Below are 18251 nucleotides of genomic sequence, written 5' to 3'. Positions count from 1 at the left end.
GTTAGTCTCTCAGTCATGTCTGAGTCTTTGAGACCCCATGGATTCTAGCCCACCAGGCTCCTCTGTCCATGAAATTCTTCAGGCCAGAATACTGGAGTGGCAGCCTTTCCCTTCTCCAGGGGATCTTCCCAACCCAGGGATTGAACCCAGGTCTCTGGCATTGCAGGCAGACTCTTTACCAGCTGAGCTACAGGGGAAGTCCTTAGCAAGATGAAGTTTTAGGAAAATGCTAATCAATTATTTTACCATATTTTTATGTGTTCATTAGAGTGATACATGATAAAAATCTGTATTTGTGTTTAGATTTGATAATCTAAACAATTGTCAACTATTTTTTTTCAATATGTTTAAATTTAAATTATTAGGGAAAAGGAAACATTGTATCATAGTTTAAATGGTAGTATTTTTTCTTTTGTAGAGATACATACAACAAAAGTGTACTATGCCATGAAAGGAGAAATACAGCTATTAACCCCAGGTACCTAAAAGTACAAACCCCTGGTTTAACAAGTCAAATCCTAAGGAATCTATTACACAAATAAATTGCTTTTGCAATTTGGAGCTCATTGAGAAGACTATAAACCAAAAGCTCAACATTAACCTAAAATTACTTAATTATATTATGAATCTATATTACTTGGAAGATGTTTTCAAATGACTCAAAATTAAAAGATCTTAGTGTAATATTGGTTTTGTAATTATCCTCACAAATACATTAATTATAAAAGTTAATGATGTGGAATCAGCATGGTAGCATCAAGTAGGAAGTTGCCAGGTAGATGGGGAAGATTTTTTGCCTTTTATTTTCCAGATGTTTTCCTCTGTTTCCTCTCTTCCATCCACAATGAGAAGCAGCCATCTGTCTTAAAAGGTTGGAATATTTTTACTCTTCTTGGTTTTTACTTGACTGGGTTAAACAATGTAACATGCTAAACAGTGATTCTAAACTGGAAGAGTCATCCAATTTTTATTAGGGGTAACAATTTGATTTCCCAGTCTCTTGTAACCATATAATCCTCTTCCATTGTTATGTGCTGTGTGAGCTACAAGCACTTGGAGCCTAGGAAGCACAAAGGCTCCTTGGGGTTAGTACCACACAAATGCAGATTAAGGACAGTAGAAGACTGTGTCTATGCTTGTAACTGTCATTGCTCAGTTTTGTGTTTCCTTTGGGCAGCAAAGCAATCTATTGTTTTAAAAACACACAAGTTACCTAAGCTGTTGATTTTTTCATTGATTACCTGAAGAAGGGAAGAAACTGTTTCCTATAGAATATGCCTCTCTGGATCCCACTCAATTATTTTTAACTGTGGTGTGCTTAGTTGCTCAGTCATGTCTGACTTTTTGTGACCCCATGGACTGTAGCCTACCAGGTTCTGCTGTCCATAGGGATTCTCCAGGCAAGAACACTGGAGTGAGTTGTCATGCCCTCCTCAAGGGGATCTTTCCAACCCAGGAATCAAACCCGGGTCTCCCACAATGCAGGCAGATTCTTAACTGTCTGAGCCACCAGAGAAGCCCTGAAGGAGAGAAGCAACTCTTCTCTATAGAATCCAACTCTCTGGATATCATTCTATTATTTTTAACAGATAACATGAAATCTTACAGGAGTCCTAGACAATTTCTAATTTCAGAACTTGCACTTGAGGTATGGAGCCTTATTTTGCTCCCTGCACCTTCAATCTATGTTTCACAGGACCCTTTGTGGTAAGCATGAGAACCTGTACATACCCTCTTCAAACTTTTTGGCTGGTTGGCACAGTATGTAGATATGCTGGAAATTATTTCTTTTCTGTGGCATAATTCTTCTAAGGAAGTGGAAAGAATCAGTCAATCATGTAGCAAACAATGTGATGTGAGTCCCTTCCTTTTTTATATATTGTCTTTTGGTGATTATCATGAAATTTCTCCCTATACAGTGGCTCTGGTTTGGGAAGAGGAATCTTGCGGACTGGGATGAGAGGTCAAGAATGGAATTGCCTGCCTGTTGGTGGCAGAATGGTCCCCACATTTTCATTCTTTATGCATGCTTATAAATAGCAACATGCCTTTCCATTTTGTATAATTATTTAGTTAATACCCAGTTGGATTTGTAAGTCCTCACATTGCCATGGGTTTATTTTATTTCAGAGCAATAGTGACTTTATGGCCCAATTACCATCAATATGACTTATTGTGCTATTTGTGGGAGGGAGAGGGGAGCAAGAAGACAAGACAGACTGATCATATGTACCACCATCAACAGGATGACAACCACACACTCCTGCCCAAGGAAAAGGGACAGTTGGAAACTTTCTGTTGTATTTATTAAAGCACTTAAGTCTAGGTGATTGTGCTATATTTTAACAGATGACTGTGTTTCAAATGTGTGAGTGAAGGAGATACTGAAATAGTGTTGTTAGAATAATCAATATATTGATTATTTTGATTTAAAAGATGTCAAATGTGAAGAACGATGAAGAATGAATCTACATAATTCCAGATGCTGCCACTCTCAAATTACAGGCGTGTTAAAGGGAGACTGAGTAAGCATCTGACCTCAGATATGGACCGGTGAGGCTGGCTCCTAATTGGAACAAGGTTCCCTGAAGCCAGACAGCCCTGTATTTATAGGAGCAAGCGGCGCAGCCCACCGTGACCCGTGGGCAGCAGCCAGGGAACTGTGACCCTTCGCCTACCTGGAGCGTTTCCGTGGCGGCTGATTCAGAACCAACGGGACGGACAGCTCCTCGGCGCCGGGCTCAGGGCGCGGACTGCGGAAGGGAACAAGAGCGCGGATGGTCCGCGCACCGTCAGCGGGATTAGGCGGCGGAAGAGCACACTGCGTCTCTCTCCCACCTATTTGGTTCCTCTCTTCCCCTCAGAGGGTAGCGAGAGGCCTGCGGTGGCTGTCCCGGAAGGCGAGTCCCTACAAGCGAGGGGACCGGCCGGAGCCGCGGCCGTTCTCCCCCGCTCACCGCCTCTGCCAGCTAGCCGTGCCAGATCGCAGCGCCTCGCCCAGCCCCGGCGGGGCGGACGGGTGGGCGTCCCTGGCGCAAGGCCCGCCCAGCCCCTCCCGCCCCGCCCGGGCCTGGCTCCCGATTGGCCGGCAGGCTGGAAGTGCGAGGAGGCGGGGCCCGCCTCTGGCGGCTCGCGCCCGGGAAGGTCGGCAGGGTAGCGCGGGGTGCCGCTGGGAGGGCTCGCGGGTACGCGGCGGGCGCCTAGGAGACGCAGCGGCGGTCGGAGCGGCGGCGCTGGGTCCGGGCCGCAACCCCTGCCTCCCGCCGCGGCCCGCAGTCCGCGGCGCCCAAGCTCCGAGGCGTTTCCCCGGGCGCTGGGCCCGCGGCGGCCAAGACGGCGGGCCGGCCGGGCGCGGGGCGGCGGGCGCTGTGCTGCGGGCTGCGGTGGTGGGGGACGGCGGGCCGCGGCGCGGGCCCGGGGCCCGGCGCGTGCGGCTGGGAGGCGCTGTGGGGGGCTGGCGCGCGGGCGGCGGCCGGGGCCATGGCCGAGGGCGGCGGGGCCGCGCGGAGGAGGGCGCCGGCGCTGCTCGAGGCGGCCCGCGCGCGCTACGAGAGCCTGCACATCTCGGACGACGTGTTTGGCGAATCGGGCCCTGACAGCGGCGGGAATCCCTTCTACAGCACGTCGGCCGCCTCGCGCTCCTCCTCGGCCGCCTCCTCGGACGACGAACCCGAGCGCCCCGGCCCCGCGCGGGGCCCCGGCTCCCCGGCGCCTGGCGCCCCAGCCGCGCAGGAGTCGGAAGAGGACGAGGCTGGCGCGGGCTGGAGCTCCACACTGCGGGACCGCCCGCCCCCGCGCTTCGAAGACACTGGCGGTAAGGCGCGGCCCGGGGAAGGCCGGGCTGCCCGGGCGCGAGAATTCCGGATGCTCCGCCGGCCGGCTTGCGGGTGGCGGCTGTGCGTTTCAGGAAACAAACGAGGCTGCAGGAGCGGGGCTCTAAACTGCGAGCGAGGCTGCGTGCGGGGCTCCGCCGACTCTTCGTGGGTGGACAGGAAGAGGCGAGGCCGCGGCAGCACTTTGCCGCTGGCGAGGACGTGGGTGGGGGGTGCTTCCCTCCCTTGCTAGGAGTGTCCCCGCGTCCTGCAACGGAAGCCAGTCACACCTGTAGGGTCTCTCCTTAGGGGTGAGTTAGAGTTAGACTTTACTAGTTGAAGGAATACTGGAACCCTGACGTGTCTTGGGACTAGGGGAGTCATTTTGTATTGCTGGCTCCAGAGCAAGCTTACCCAGATGCTAGGTGTGGGGCAGTAGCCGTTGGAGCGAGGCTGAAAGGTTACCAGTGGCATCTTCACTGGACTTTAGTTTTCTCCAGCTAATCTGAGAGACTTTCCGTGTCCTGCCATTCAGGATCTCTTGTGAAAAACAGGGAAAAGTGAAAGGATCAGTTTAGCAGCGTTAAGGCGCTTGCTTCAACAGAAGGAGCTTTCACGTGTTTCCTGCTTATTGCTATGGTCATAGACCAGCTGGAGAAGGTCAGAGAAAGGCTAGCAGCTCCGCTGCCTGAGATCCTCTTGGCTGCCTCCTTTTTGGGAGTTGGTCAGAAGCTCAGCAGCCTCTGTCCTCTCTGGGAGGTGGGGGCCCGCCGTTCCCACTTGTCCTCTGATGCTTTTGTTCCTTGCTCTGCGGCCTTCTTGGTCTTCTGTGGCAGTCCCTTGTTTCTGCACACTATTTTCATGGATGGACTTGCGAGCAGCTGGTAATGCTGACGGCCAGGGAGTGGCCACAGTGGGTTTGATGCTGGGCGTTACGCAACTTTTCCTGCCGCTTTCCCTGATGGTTGTTCAACCAGTGGGGAACACAGCACATAGGAGGACAGGCTCGAGGGACTCCTGGCTGGTCCTAGACTGGGATCAGGACATCACGCTGCAGCCTGCTGGTAGGGCTGGCTGGCTTCTCAGCAGGGAGTGGTCTGCAAACCTCAAGCAGGCTGGCTGCAGTGTGAATTTACTAAGCTATAGCTGGGCTTCCAGAGTCCAAGTTAGCTGTACAGTGTTTGGGGTGCGTCAGTGTAAAAGCTTCTTCTTATTTGGGGTTTGATTAAGAGTTTTGGAGTTTTCAGTCACATCACTCTGTATAATCCTTTTCCACCCCTATATTTTCCAAAATGTCATACAGTCTTCCAGCCCCAGACAGCTGATTTCCTATTGGCTCTTAAGAATTGTACCTGCCCAGAACCCTGGTTTGACAGGCCTTATGCCGTAATGTCTGTAGTCCAGTTTTTGATCTCAGAACACCTGAGATGTATGTCTGCTTGGGCGGATTACAGCATTCTGTTTTGGGGAAAATAGGGAAGTTGTGTTAGGTTAAGCCTGGTTATGAATAAGATTTGTGAGGGCTGGTTTGAGAATGTTAACATTTTTAAAGCAATATTATGTTTCTTAGTAACCTATAAATTGGAGAAATTCTGCAGCAGAGCAGTTTACCACTGCAGCAGTTAAATGGTCATAAAGAGCAGTTGGTGTCAGGTTTAGATTCTGTTTCCTTCAGATGTCCACTGAGTTCACACCTAGATCTGAGAATCACAGTCAAGCACTTTAACCAGACATTAGTGGTTATTTGCGGAGAAGGCGGTGGCATCCCACTCCAGTACTCTTGCCTGGAAAATCCCATGGACAAAGGAGCCTGGTAGGCTGAAGTCCATGGGGTTGCTGGAAGTCGGACACGACTGAGCAACTTCACTTTTCACTTTCACGCATTGGAGAAGGAAATGGCAACCCACTCCAGTGTTCTTGCCTGGAGAATCCTGGGGACGGGGGAGCCTGGTGGGCTGCCGTCTCTGGGGTCGCACAGAGTTGGACGTGTCTGAAGCGACTTAGCAGCAGCAGCAGTAGTGGTTATTTGATGCTATTTATACCTAGTTTTGTTTTCCTATTTTGTGTAGGAGCGCAGCTCTAACTAAGAATTTTCTTTCTCTTTGCAGCACTTCTCCCTGAGGGAAATTTGGGTGGTGGTAGAGGGATGAGATTGATGGTTTATTATGCAAGAATTCAGGTTTCCTAAAACAATGGAAATGATTTATGGGGGCTGAAAATAGATGCAGAAATATGCTGCTGGTCAGAAAAAATCCATGTGTCTTAGTGGTTTGGAGACAGATGTGTGTTAAGAGGCTTGAGAGCTGCACCCAGGTCACCCTGAGAGCAAAGAGGGTCAACCTGTGAAGTTTACCAAGTCCAGTAGATAAGACCCTCCAGCCAGAGTGTGTTCCCCAATTCCAGGAATGCAAGCTGCATTTCCCTGCATCTTTGTTTCCCAGTTTATTGAAGGGTCTCACTGGGCTGATTTGGTGGGAAGAGGAACAAGCAAGAAGGTGACATTTTGATTTGTAATCAGCGCTGAGAAAACCCCTAATAGAAATTGCTGTTGTTGCTAGACTCAGATGAGAAAAGCAAAGACTCATGGAACAGGTTTCCTGCTTGCCTCCGGCTATAAAAACAAACAAACAATACCTATATGGAAATAGCATATATGCGTGTGATTGTCTTAATTGTAAATGTATATGACTTGTGCTGACTGTGGTTTCTTCTATCAGAAGGAAATTATGACCGATGTCTGGGGACCCTCTTGGTAACCTGGAAGCCTTTTCAGAGAGACCCTGGGTACCATTGTGCTTTTTATCTGCACTCAGAGCTGCCTTTGGCCCCATGGGAGGAGAGCACGCAGTAGGGAGACTGAGGTGGCAGAGTGGGGCTGGTGGGAGCGTTGTGTTGTTAAGGTTGAGACTCCTAACTGCCCTTGAAGCTGTTCTGGTTTCCTCAGCCTCCTCCTTCTGTTTTTACCCAGTGTATTTAGCTTTCTGGATCAGACTCCTTAGAAGTGCAGCTGGCACTTATGGGAGGGGAGGTCCTCTCCCTCACACCCCCTTCCCTTCTTTCTCCTCTTCCTGGATCCCCCTGGGATGATTTATATACAAGAACTCCCTTCGTTTGCTGTGCTGGCTGGGTGACAGGCTTTTAACCCCTGTGTGAATGGAAGGTCAGCCTGGGAGCAGAAAGTGGTTACTGGGAGCTCAGGGCCCAGAACTCTATCCTTGCAGGGCAGCCCCCTAAAATAGCCCCTGGCAAGCTCTCAGCCTCATCTGCCTACTGTGGAAGCAGCCAACACAGCATGCAAGCTCACTCTTTGGAAGCAGAGGGAAACTCAGCTGCTCTGGGGCTCCTGCCCTTTCTGAGCAGTCTGGTGATGAGTTCTCTCTGACGAGGCAGAGGGACGGGCAGGTCCGCAGACGCTCAGGACCGTTCTGTTCAGCTTTGTGGGTTCTTTGTTGTGGCAGGCTGGGTCTGAGCTGATGCTCTTTCCGTGAGGTTGAACTACACGGGAGTTTTCTTCCCGTGCACCGTGTCAGCCACCATCAGTCATCAGTCAGTGGGGAGGTATGACCTTGAGAAGCTAGGGAGGAACATGTTGCTTTCAAAATTAACACCGAAATGTCTTATCTCTTGAGTTTGTTGTTGGTTTATTTGGTTTGGAATCTTTTTGACTAACAAGGAAGAGAAGTATCTTTTTCTTAAAGCCAGAATTAAACCAATACCTTCTACTGTAATGGAATTTGTGAGCTAAGATCCTGGACCCCTCTCTCCGGTGTCAGGTAAGCAGCTGCTCCCACCTTTAGCTCTGTAGCTCCAGGAGGAGCTCAGATCATGGTAAGCTGTGAGATGAATCACATGCAGTCCTACCTGATACTGAAGTGTGTTCCCAGTCACAGAATTCAGAGAAGTGAGCTTCGTGGGAGAGATGTTTTGTTCTTTTTCCAGGAGTCTTTTCCTGTGATGGGGAAACTTGAGCTCACGATGAGGATAATAACACAGTGTGCATCTGTAACTTGCTTTGTCATGCATTATTGCACTGAATCTTCACAGGTACTCTGTGTGAGAGAAGTTTTCTTCTGCACTTTACAGAGAAAGGTTGGTCTTTTCTGCCAGAGTCTTGGGGGTAATGAGATTACCTTGGCTAAGTGATCAGCACTATCTAAGTACTCAGACTTGATAATTCAGGAAAGGTAGCGAGTTGTTTTGTTTTTAATCTAGACTTTTTTCCAGTAAAAAATATTTATATTTATTTTCATGTTTATGCATGGATGTACTATTTACTTTTTTGGAAGCATATATAGTTCTGTGAGGCTTAATGCAGGTATGGATTTGTGTAACCAGTCCCACCATTGAAGAATGAAACAGAACAGCTAGGATTTTATCTCACTTCTGATTTAACCCCTGCCCCTAGCCATTGTCAAGGGAGGTCAGAGCTCCTCTGCAGGGAGCAGAGCTTTGGACACACCAGCCCCTGGGAGTGCAGTGTGGTCTACTAAGTCTTACAGTCTAAAACTCACCCTTATTTTTAAAGAGCTGTGATTGTGTATTTTTTTTTCTTATTATATGTAATATATGTTCATTTTAGGAAGAAATGAAAAAAAAATGATAAGATTTTAAAAAATCCCTTAATCTCCTATTACTCAGAGATAATCACAGTTATTACTTTGATTTTATCCTTCATATATCTTAAGTTATGTATTATTGAGTGACCTGCTTTTTAATTCTAAGTAATATATTGTAAACATTTTCCATTTAAATTACAAAATGTCTTTTTTAAAGAATCTGTTCCCTTTGGGTGGGTATTGGGCTCATTGCCCCCTCTCCCTTGTGTTTACAAATATTTATTGGTATTTTTTATGCTGTGATAAATATTCTTGAAGTTTAAGTTTGTGTGCACATTTTTAATATATTCCTCAGCATAAAATGATCAAAATCGAATTGAATGAGGATTTTGTACATTTTACCATTTTTTTTAATATTTGTGAAACAGCCTTCTGGAAATGCACCTATTTAGGCTCTGGTCAGCAGTGTCCCAGAAAGTCTGTTAGAAAGTCTGGCTTTTAAGGCAGCAAATCATTGTGTAATTCCTGCAGGCAGTGTGGTCCTGAGTGGGCGTTCCCTGTGATAAAGCCCACTGAGGTGTGATGCACACAGCGCATGAGTCATGCACAGCGCGACCCTAAGCCCCCCAGGCCCAGGTGAAGAGAATCCCTCCATACCTTTCCAGGCAGTACCTCTCTTCCCCAGGGGTAGCCGTATTCTGATTTCTGTCACCATCGATTACTTTTGCCTGTTATTTTGGTCTGGGCTCTTAGTTCATTGTCATATCTGAGATGTATGTAGCAATCTATCTTTATTTTGCTGTGTAGCATTCCAGTGTATAAATACTGCAGTGTGTTATCCGTTATCCTATCAGTGGACTTGTGGACTGTTGTCAGTTTGGGGCTTTTATGAGTATAGCTGTCACCAGGGCTCTTGTGCTTGTCTCTGATGGACATGTACATGATTTCCCTGGGGTGTGCGTACCTAGGAGTAGCATTGCTGAGTCATGGAGCAGAGCGCGTGTCAGCCTCAGCACTGTGGACGCTGGGGGCTGGGGTCCCTTTGTTGCGGAGGCCGTCTTGTGGGTTGAAGTGTGCCCAGCACCACTCCTGGCCTCCTGCCCATCAAGGGGCAACGGCATACCTGCCTCTAGTCACGACAGATAAACACATCGCCAGGCACTGTCCATGCCTGGAGGGGAGCACAGTTGTCTGCAGTGGAGAGCCGCTGCTTAGGAGACACTGTCCGATGGTTTTCCAGTTTACACGCCCACCAGCAGTGTATGAAATGTGCCATGTATTAATTCAGCAGGCATACTGAACCCTGCTGGGATAAAACGGTAAGTAAGGCATGTCTCCTGGGGTCCAGTAGGAGAGACAAAGTGAAGAAAATGAGATAAGAGTCTGTGATCAAGGTAAACACGGATTTAGATAGGATTCTAGAGGTGCCTCACCTAATCCAGCTGGGCTGGGAAAGAGGAGGTGCCTCTGGCAGAGGTGACCCCTGAACTGCATCCTAGAGAATAAAAATGAAGCAGGTAAAAAGGAAGGAAAAAGGCATCTTGAACAAGGGGACAGCTCGGGCAAAGGCGGGGTGGGGTGGGTAGGAGGTGAGCCGTCTCTGCCTGAGGGCAGCCCCCTTCTCCCTTCAGCTGAGCAGCCTGGGTGACACTGTCTTGAAATCTGATGTTTGTAATTGTTACCACTGCAAGTAGCTGTAGCTAGAATCTGAATACTCAGTTCAGGCATAGATGCTGGATCTTGTAGGGAGTGGAATTTAGCAGGTTTGGCAAGAAATAAGTGCTCAGAGAGGGCGGAATCCGTGGAGAAGCACTGGGGTCTTTTTAAGAAAGGAAGAGGGAATATGACAACCAAAGTTAAGGTGGTGAAAGCTTCTTTGGTAAGGGAAGTACAGCATTAGCTTCCAGTGATGGGGAGGATGTCATGCTACAAGAACAGTAGAAAACCTAAAATTTCATGTCATGTGAAGGGACATGCTGCCTAGATTGGCACATGGTATGAAGAACTTTCTTCCGCTTGATTGTGAATTCCTAGAAGAATTATTACAGAAGTATTTTATTAAATGCCTAGTAAGTATTAGTGTATATTTAATTAATTTATTAAAACAATTAGGAAAAAAAATCCTTTTGCTTCTCATATCTTTGCCATTGCTTCCAGCTTAGAACTGAGACATCCCTCATCGGTCTGAACATTGGATCCTCTGTCAGCTGGGGTTCCCAGATTCCAGTATTGTTGATGCCCTGCCCCCTGCCTCTATCTCCCTTCCCATTGTCTGTGGAAGAAGAGTGATCTTTACAAACCTGGGCTTATCCACTCTCTTCTCTGCTTAAATTTTTTCAGTGGCTTCAACTTCAAGTCAGAGGTAATTCCCGAGTGCTGCACAGGGCCTTCTAGCTGCCTTCCTTTCCCGCATGCCTTTGGACCCTTGTCCTGCAACACTCTCCAGCCACTTAATCTGCCCATCTTAGAGCCTTTGTGCCTGCCTGACTCTCACCTAGAATGTTCTTCCCCTCAATACTTGAATAGCAACCCTTGCTTGCTGGTCTGGTCTTGGTTCAGGTATCACTGCCTCCAAAAATCTAAAATTACCTTCTTGCCTAAGGTGCCTTTTAGTATCCATTTAAGCTAATTTTTCTCCTGGGTCTGAGACGTTGAATGTTTTGGTCACGGTAGTTCCTCAAGTTTTGTTGGATGAACAAAAGAATAGATGGATGCAGAAGTAGATTTTTTTAAATGGTGTGGAAATTGGTATCAGTGAATAAGTGTTTACAAGGACCTGTGCATTTTTTAACATCCAAGTGTGGAAGGTGTGGATAGGTTGACTCAGAGGGAGTGAGTTTCTTCCCAGAAAGGCACCAAAGCAAGTCTGGGTTGTGTTTTACAGGGATTTGCCTCCAAGATGGAAGATTGGGGAAGTCTCCAACCCTTGGGCTTCTACACCCTGCCCACTTCCTAATTAACCTTCAGGACAGGACTCAGGAATTTGTGGGGGAGCCAGCTGCCCGTCCTCCACTAATTGTTTAACAAACGCTTGTGTATCACTTCCCATGTGTCAGATAGTGTCCTGAGCGCTTTCTAGCCTGTGTAATCCTCAAAACAACAATGTTGTTTTGTACTATTATTTGTACTAATAGTACTATTATTTTTCCTATCTTTAACTAATGGAAACTGAGTCACAGAGAGGTTAAGTGACATAGGGTGGACTGGTCCTTTTGATTAGGGTATAAGCAAGCATCATGTGCACATGATTTATGCCAGTCAGATCAACTAATTAAAAATAAGTCTCTTGTAGGGGACTCTGAGTTGAAGGTCATTGTCATTCTCTGAATCTGTTTCACCTGTTGACTTTTATCCCAGGCATTGGCTGCACTTAATTTCCCAGCCCCCCTGCAGTGATAGGGGCGGCTGCCTGGGTTCTGGGCAATGGTAGATGAGGCAAAGTGTGGACCCCGCTCTCAGGCCTGGTCAGGAGGGAGGCTACTCTCGGCCTCCCTCTGCCATCACCATCATCATCATCATCTTCATTATCATCATCATCATCGTCTTCTTCGTCACCACCAGCATCACTATACCCGCAGAAAACTGTGATGATTTCTTTGGCCCTGCAGGATAGACCAAAGAGCGACTGTTCCCCGACTTTGTGCAGGGAGCTAGAAATTGAAGACCAGGGCTCTGGGCTGGGGAGCGGGTTGAAAGGGAAGCTGGAGGGTGACCTGTGATGTGTCAGAGATACTGGGGCCACCAGGTGGAAGAACCTTGTGTCTGAATCACCATTTGGAGCAAAGTCACCCATGAATCAGTCATATCTGCCATGGACTAAATTTATGAAGAAATGAGCTTCTTTCTTGTTTGCTCCATCATGCATTTGGCAGGGGCTGGGGGAGTGGGTGGTTACAGCAGCCAGCAGAATCCTATTTGCACAGATGCTAAAGGAAAGAGATAGATGGGGAAAAGCGAATTCAAATCAGTAGGGCTCTTGTTGATAGTACAAGGATTCATAAGGAGAAATTATGAGAAAAAAGCCTAGAGAAAAAAAAATTGAGTTCTTTGCATTCTCTCAGTGAAGTTCCCATTGTAACTTTGGAACAGGTGAAATAATGCAGGTAATCTGTCTGCACTAGACATTCTAGACTCGGTTATTAATTGCACATTGATGTTTTGAAGCCGTAGGGGTTGGAAAGAGGCTTGGTGGTCAGCTTCTGGTGGAGAGTGAGCACGCCCAGGGTAAAAGGCCCCGTCTCCGCTGAGTGCTCACCCTGCGATCTTGGGCCGGGGCCGGTGGAGCCCACCACTGAGAGTCAGTAAAGACACATGGCTGAGCACAAAGCTGGTGCTTCATTCCAAGTAGCCGATTTTCGTTCTTTTAAACTACTCTTTTCCTATGTGGCCAAAATGGACACAATTGATGTTGTGCTGCTTAGATTTTCAAAACTTTTTAGCAAGCAGGAACCTCAGGACAAACCCAGGGAGGCTTCCTCTGAAGCTGGAGTGAGAGGCCTCAGAACCTGTCCAGCTGGTCTCCCCACCCTCCCTGGAAGCCCTGTGTGTGCAGCACCCTGTGAGTGCCTCAGGACCCCTCTTCCCTCTATCAGGGGCCTTCAGCTGGGACCCAGGGTGAATGGAGGGAGACTCCCATGGGCGGCTGACAGACATCAGTGGGAAGCAGTTACTGCTCTCCTATCTACTGGGCTCCATCCTCTCCAAGATGGTGACTGGGAGGCCAGTAGGTGGATGCAATATTGATGTTTCAGAAACTCCAAAAGCCTTCTGTGGCAAAGGCAATTAAAAATTTAATGACTAGAAGAACCGGAAGAGAAGGAGACCTGTTTTCTCAAGTTTAGAAAATAGACTTATAAAGAGAATATAAGGGATCGAGATAAAGGATGATTTTCTGGAAGAAAAAAATATAAATAAGTGGAATCATTTCAAGAATGGTTAGTGAAGGCTTGCTTATTTGATGAATGGCTTGCTTAGTGAGTGGCTTGCTTATTTGAGCTCCTTCTACATTTGGGGTAGTGGAGAATCCACATCTTAAATCAGCATCCCTGGGACCCCTGCTGAGTTAGTGAGGTGTGCTGAGTAATGGTTCTGAGGTTCTGTGGTGAACAGACCTTCACTTCAGAATTCACATTAAAAACAATCTACACCTTCTTCATCTGCCGGTAATGATGCCTACTTCCCTGGCCCCCAGCATTTGAGGTAAATAAAAATGCTTCTTTTGGCTTGTTCTTGATACTCGTGTATTTCAGCAAAATCTCCAGTCTGATTTCCTTGGCTAGTTGGGGAACTGGACCATGATTATGGCATCCGAGGGGACATGCATTCTGAATTCCTGTGGACTCTGGAAAAGTGTGAATTGCTCAGTCATCTCTGACTCTGCGACGCCATGTACTGTAGCCCGCCAGGCTCTTCTGTCCATGGAATTCTCCAGGCAAGAATACTGGAGTGGGTTGCCATTTCCCTCTCCAGGGGTTCTTCCCAACCCGGGATCGAACCTGGGTCTCCTGCATTGCAGGCAGGTTCTTTAGTGTCTGAGTCACCAGGGAAGCCCTGGAAAAGTATACTTAACCGGAAATCTGAGATACCTACAGTGAGACGTCTTTTAAGATTGAAAGAGGTGAATTTTAGGTAAATATCACCAAGTGTAAATCCACACTGTGTATCTTACATTTACAGACACTTTTATCTTCAGGAACTTTGGCAGAGAAGAAATAGATTTTGAAAAGATGTAAGTACGTTCAGGGAGATGGCAGATTACATGAGGAAAGTTGGAGTGGCTGCCAGGCTACAGCCCAGACTCCCGAGGGTGGTGTGTGGGGTGCTTTGTTTTGTTGGGAGGGAGTGGGGACCTGTCCCAGCTCGGCATTCAAAGTGCCACCTGCCACAGGGCAGCCCCAGGCAGCCAGTTATGAGATCCTGTCTGGTCTCTGCACTCAGCGAAGTGCTCTCCCTGTTGTCTTGTCAGGCTCCTGAGAGCAGTTCCCAGTGTCCCTGCTGCCAAAGGACCAACCAAAGCCATGTGCCCCTGAGGTGTGCTAACATTTGTTCACTCCAGCAGGTTATTGGCAGCAGGGCTGGAAAATGGTTAAGTAAAACTGGCTGGGAACCTAAAGCAGACCAGCCTCCCAAAGAAAAGTTCTTGAGTTCAGATTTTGTATCTTCTTTTAAATACACTTAATTCACCTGGCCTACGATGGGCCAGACACTGTATTAGCAGCTGGTGCTTGAGAAGTGGATACAGGAAGCTTGGAGCCCTATGCAGAAGATGGGAGGTGCTCAAATACTTGGGGCCTGAGTGGGAGGTGCTGTTTTAAGAAGGGTGTCTAATGAAGGGTGTCTGGTGCTGAGGGAGCAGCCGAGGTCAGCACTTCTGCAGAGCTGTAGTAAACGTGACAGGGAGTGGCACCAAGGGAAGCCAGGGGCGGTTTGTTCAGATCCCTGCTCCACAGTATCTCCCCCAGGGACAGGATCAGGAGTTGGGCAAGAAGGTGCCACTCTTCATAGAAGAGTCATGGCTGTGCCTAAGTTCTGACCTGCAGCCAATACATATTTCCTTTAAAGAGTCCAGTTAAAGGTGATATTGACAAGAGCGTATCTAAACTTGTTACTGGGAATAAAAAAAGCCAGTGATATTTGTGGGGTTAGAAACAAAAGAATCACTTCTTTTCTTGATAGTTTTAGTACTGTACAGTCTTTTAAAAATTATACACATGAACTGTCTAATTTTAACTGCAATCCTGTTTTACCCCCTTTTTAAAGAATTTTCTTGAAATTTTTCTGAATCACTGCCTGCCTCCATGCAGTCCGTGTTGACAACTTGTTGCTCATGTGTGTGTGTGGGTGCTCAGTCGCTTCAGTCGTGACTCTTTGTGACCCTATGGACTGTATTCTGCCAGGCTCCCCTGTCCTCGGAATTTTCCAGGCAAGAATTCTGGAGTGGTTGCCGTGCAACCCAAGGGATGGGACCCACATCTCCTGCATTGCAGGGGGATTCTTTACTCACTGAGCCATCTAGGAAGCCCTTATTGCTCATACACAAACACATTTGTGAATGTACATCATGTGTAGGAGCTTTAGGGGTCATTGCTTAACAAATACAGAGCCATTTTATATACCTTTCTATTGATGCTGTTCTCATTTAAGAATACTTCATCAATAACTTCCTTCTTTTTTGAGCTTACTTAATTTTAAAAGGAATAGCTGCTAAACTTTTATCCAGTGCCTTTATTTTTATCAAAATGCAATTATTGGTGTGGTTCTGGTTTTTTTTTTTTTTTTTTTTTTTGCGTTTAATTTATTGACGAGGTAGATTTCATTGATTTCCTGGTACTGAGATTCCCTTACTTCCCTGGAATACATCCAAGTTGGTCTCTCTGATAGATGGCTGAATTCTGTTGTTTGCTGGTGTTACTTTGGAGTTTCTGTAACTAACCCATCATAATCCAGATTTGTTCAGTTTCCCCTCTCATCTCTCTCAGGTCTGTGCATTAAAATTATCTGCAGCTTTGTAAAATGAATTGGTTTATTGTTTAATTGCTTGCTGCCATTCAATGGTGGAAATATGTGTCAGATACAACTCACCTGTGAACTATCTGGTCCTCGTACTTCTGAATTTACCACATCTTGAATCATTTTGATGATTTATGTTTTCCTAGGAAATCATCTATTTTTCCTAGTCTTAAATGCAAAATTCCATGCAATTTTGCAAGATGGTTCTTTTTGATTTGCTTTTATAATCTGTACTTGCTTTTATGTGTCTCTTCTCAGTCTGGTCTTCTGGATCTGCACATCCTCTCTCCCCTAGCTCCTCCTCTCCTTCCGCCTTCTCCTTCAATTTCTCCACCTTTTCTCTCCCCTGTCACCCATCTTCTCTGTCTTACCCTTAATTGGGCATATGAGGTATCTTTCTATATTATTGGCCTTTTCAAAGAATTAGCTTTAAGGGAATTCCTTGATGGTCCAGTGGTTAGGACTCTTGTGCTTCCACTGCTGAGGACCCAAGTTCTATCCTTGCTTGGGGAACTAAGATCCCAAATGCCGCACGGTGTGGGAAAAAAATAAATGGAGCTTTTGAGTTGTCCCTGTTATTTTTTTAGTTTAAAATTTTACCTTTGTTATAACTTCTTTCTTTTCATTTATTGGACTCTTTTTTTTTTTTTTTTGGACTGTCTTTTTATAATTGGTTTAGGTGGTTTCTTCTCATTTAAACCTTATGGTTTCTTCTCATTTAAAAAAATCTCTAGCGTTGAAGGCATTTGACGCTAAAATCTCCTTAGAGTGTACTTTCTGGTGTATCCTGTAAGTTTTGGTATGAAATATTGTCTTTCTGTTGCTTTCAAGGTTTTTTTCAAGTTCTCCTTTTAATTTCTCTTTGATCTAAGTATATATTTCTTAATTTAGTAGTAGTCAAGAGTTTTTGTTACTTGATCATTTAATTCTAATTTTATTAGATTGTGGTCAAAGAGCTGTCCTTAAAATCTTTAATTTGAAAGGTTTGTAAAGGTTTTCTTTCTTGAAAAATATCAAATTAATCTTTACAATGTGGCATACAGAGGTAATAAAAAATGTACGTTTTTTATTTGAGGGAAATAGGGTGTCTGTCTGTTTCCCTATCATCTGTGTTTTTTTTTCTCCTGTTGAGTAGATATTCCCCTGTGAAGAGCTATCTTTGTACCAGGGGCTTGCATTTTTAAGTCTTTATCTGCTGTGTTATTTGGTGCATGTTTACTTAACACCTTTTATATCTCCCCACCAAACTGTGCCTTTAATAACACCCCTCTTCCTCTTGCTTTAATTTTAAGTCCAGACTGTTTGCTATTAGTTTTGTCTTTCCCGGTTTCTCCTCCTTGGCACGTTGCCTGCTGTCTTCCTCACCTGGTGTGTTCTTCCCAACCCCATCTGCCTGTGTTTCATGAACAGCATATAGGTGGACATATATTTTGACACAACATGATAGATTCTTCAGTTGGAGAAATCAATCTGTACACACTTTAGTCATGACAAACAAGCATCACTTTCATTCCTTAAATATTATTCAGTCCACTTTTTTCTTTCTCTTTTCCTCATGTTTGGTGTTTTGATCAAGCTGTTTGTTTTTTTATGCATTAGATATAGAAATTCTTTCCATTTTGGGGATAAGAGCTTTACTGAGGTAAATTCACAGGTCATACAATTTACCTGTTTTTATGTGTACAGTTTAGTGGAGCTTCATATATTCCCAATTTGTATAAACGGTCAGTTTTAGAACATTTGAATCATCCCCAAAGGAAACCTGGCCTTAGGCAACTACGAATTTACTTTCTGTCTCTGGGATTTGCCTATTCTGGAAATTGCATATAAATGAAATCATACATTATGTGTGATCTGTGACTGGTTTCTTTCAGTTAGCGTAGTGTTTCCAATGTTTACTCACAGTTGATGATCCCATGGGCTGTTTTCACTCTTTTGCTATTATGTTGTTGTGCCATTATGTTCAGTTGCTCAGTTGTGTCTGACTCTTTGCGACCCGATGGGCTGCAGCACACCAGGCTTCCCTGTCCTTCACTGTCTCCTGGGGTATGCTCAAACTCATGTCCATTGAGTCATTAGTGTCATCCAACCACCTCATCCTCTGTTTCCCCCTTCTACTCTTGCCCTCCATCTTTCCAAGCATCAGGATCTTTTCCAGTGAGTTGGCTTTTTGCATCAGGTGACCAAAGTATTGGAGTTTCCGCTTCAGCATCAGTCCTTCCAATGAATATTCAGGGTTGCTTTCCTTTAGGATTGACCGATTTGATTTCCTTGCTGTCCAAATGAAAGTGAAAGTCGCTCAGTCATGTCTGACTCTTTGCAACCCCATGGACTGTAGTCTGCCATGCTCCTCTGTCCATGGAATTCTCAAGGC

General features: G+C 46.1%; 1 protein-coding gene and 1 long non-coding RNA gene across 3 annotated transcripts in view; one reads left to right on the top strand and one right to left on the bottom strand.

Annotated features, from left to right (window-relative positions):
• LOC136158083 (uncharacterized) overlaps nucleotides 1–2883 on the bottom strand; it is a 46452-nt gene extending 43569 nt beyond the window's left edge. Inside the window, exon 1 of the long non-coding RNA XR_010661317.1 lies at nucleotides 2679–2883. This is a non-coding gene — a long non-coding RNA (uncharacterized lncRNA). The remainder of the gene's footprint in view (nucleotides 1–2678) is intronic.
• Nucleotides 2884–3374: 491 nt separating this feature from the next.
• The window catches only part of PGBD5 (piggyBac transposable element derived 5), a 96368-nt gene continuing 81491 nt past the window's right edge, over nucleotides 3375–18251 (top strand). For both annotated transcript variants that reach the window (XM_065919858.1, XM_065919857.1), the window contains exon 1: nucleotides 3375–3814. In XM_065919858.1, coding sequence (XP_065775930.1) covers nucleotides 3481–3814 — 334 coding nt within the window. In that variant the 5' untranslated portion in view covers nucleotides 3375–3480. The remainder of the gene's footprint in view (nucleotides 3815–18251) is intronic.

The sequence above is a fragment of the Muntiacus reevesi genome, chromosome 2, assembly GCF_963930625.1.
Source record: "Muntiacus reevesi chromosome 2, mMunRee1.1, whole genome shotgun sequence".
In the NCBI taxonomy this organism is placed as follows: domain Eukaryota; kingdom Metazoa; phylum Chordata; class Mammalia; order Artiodactyla; family Cervidae; genus Muntiacus; species Muntiacus reevesi.
This window is presented reverse-complemented; position numbering and strand designations above follow the sequence as displayed.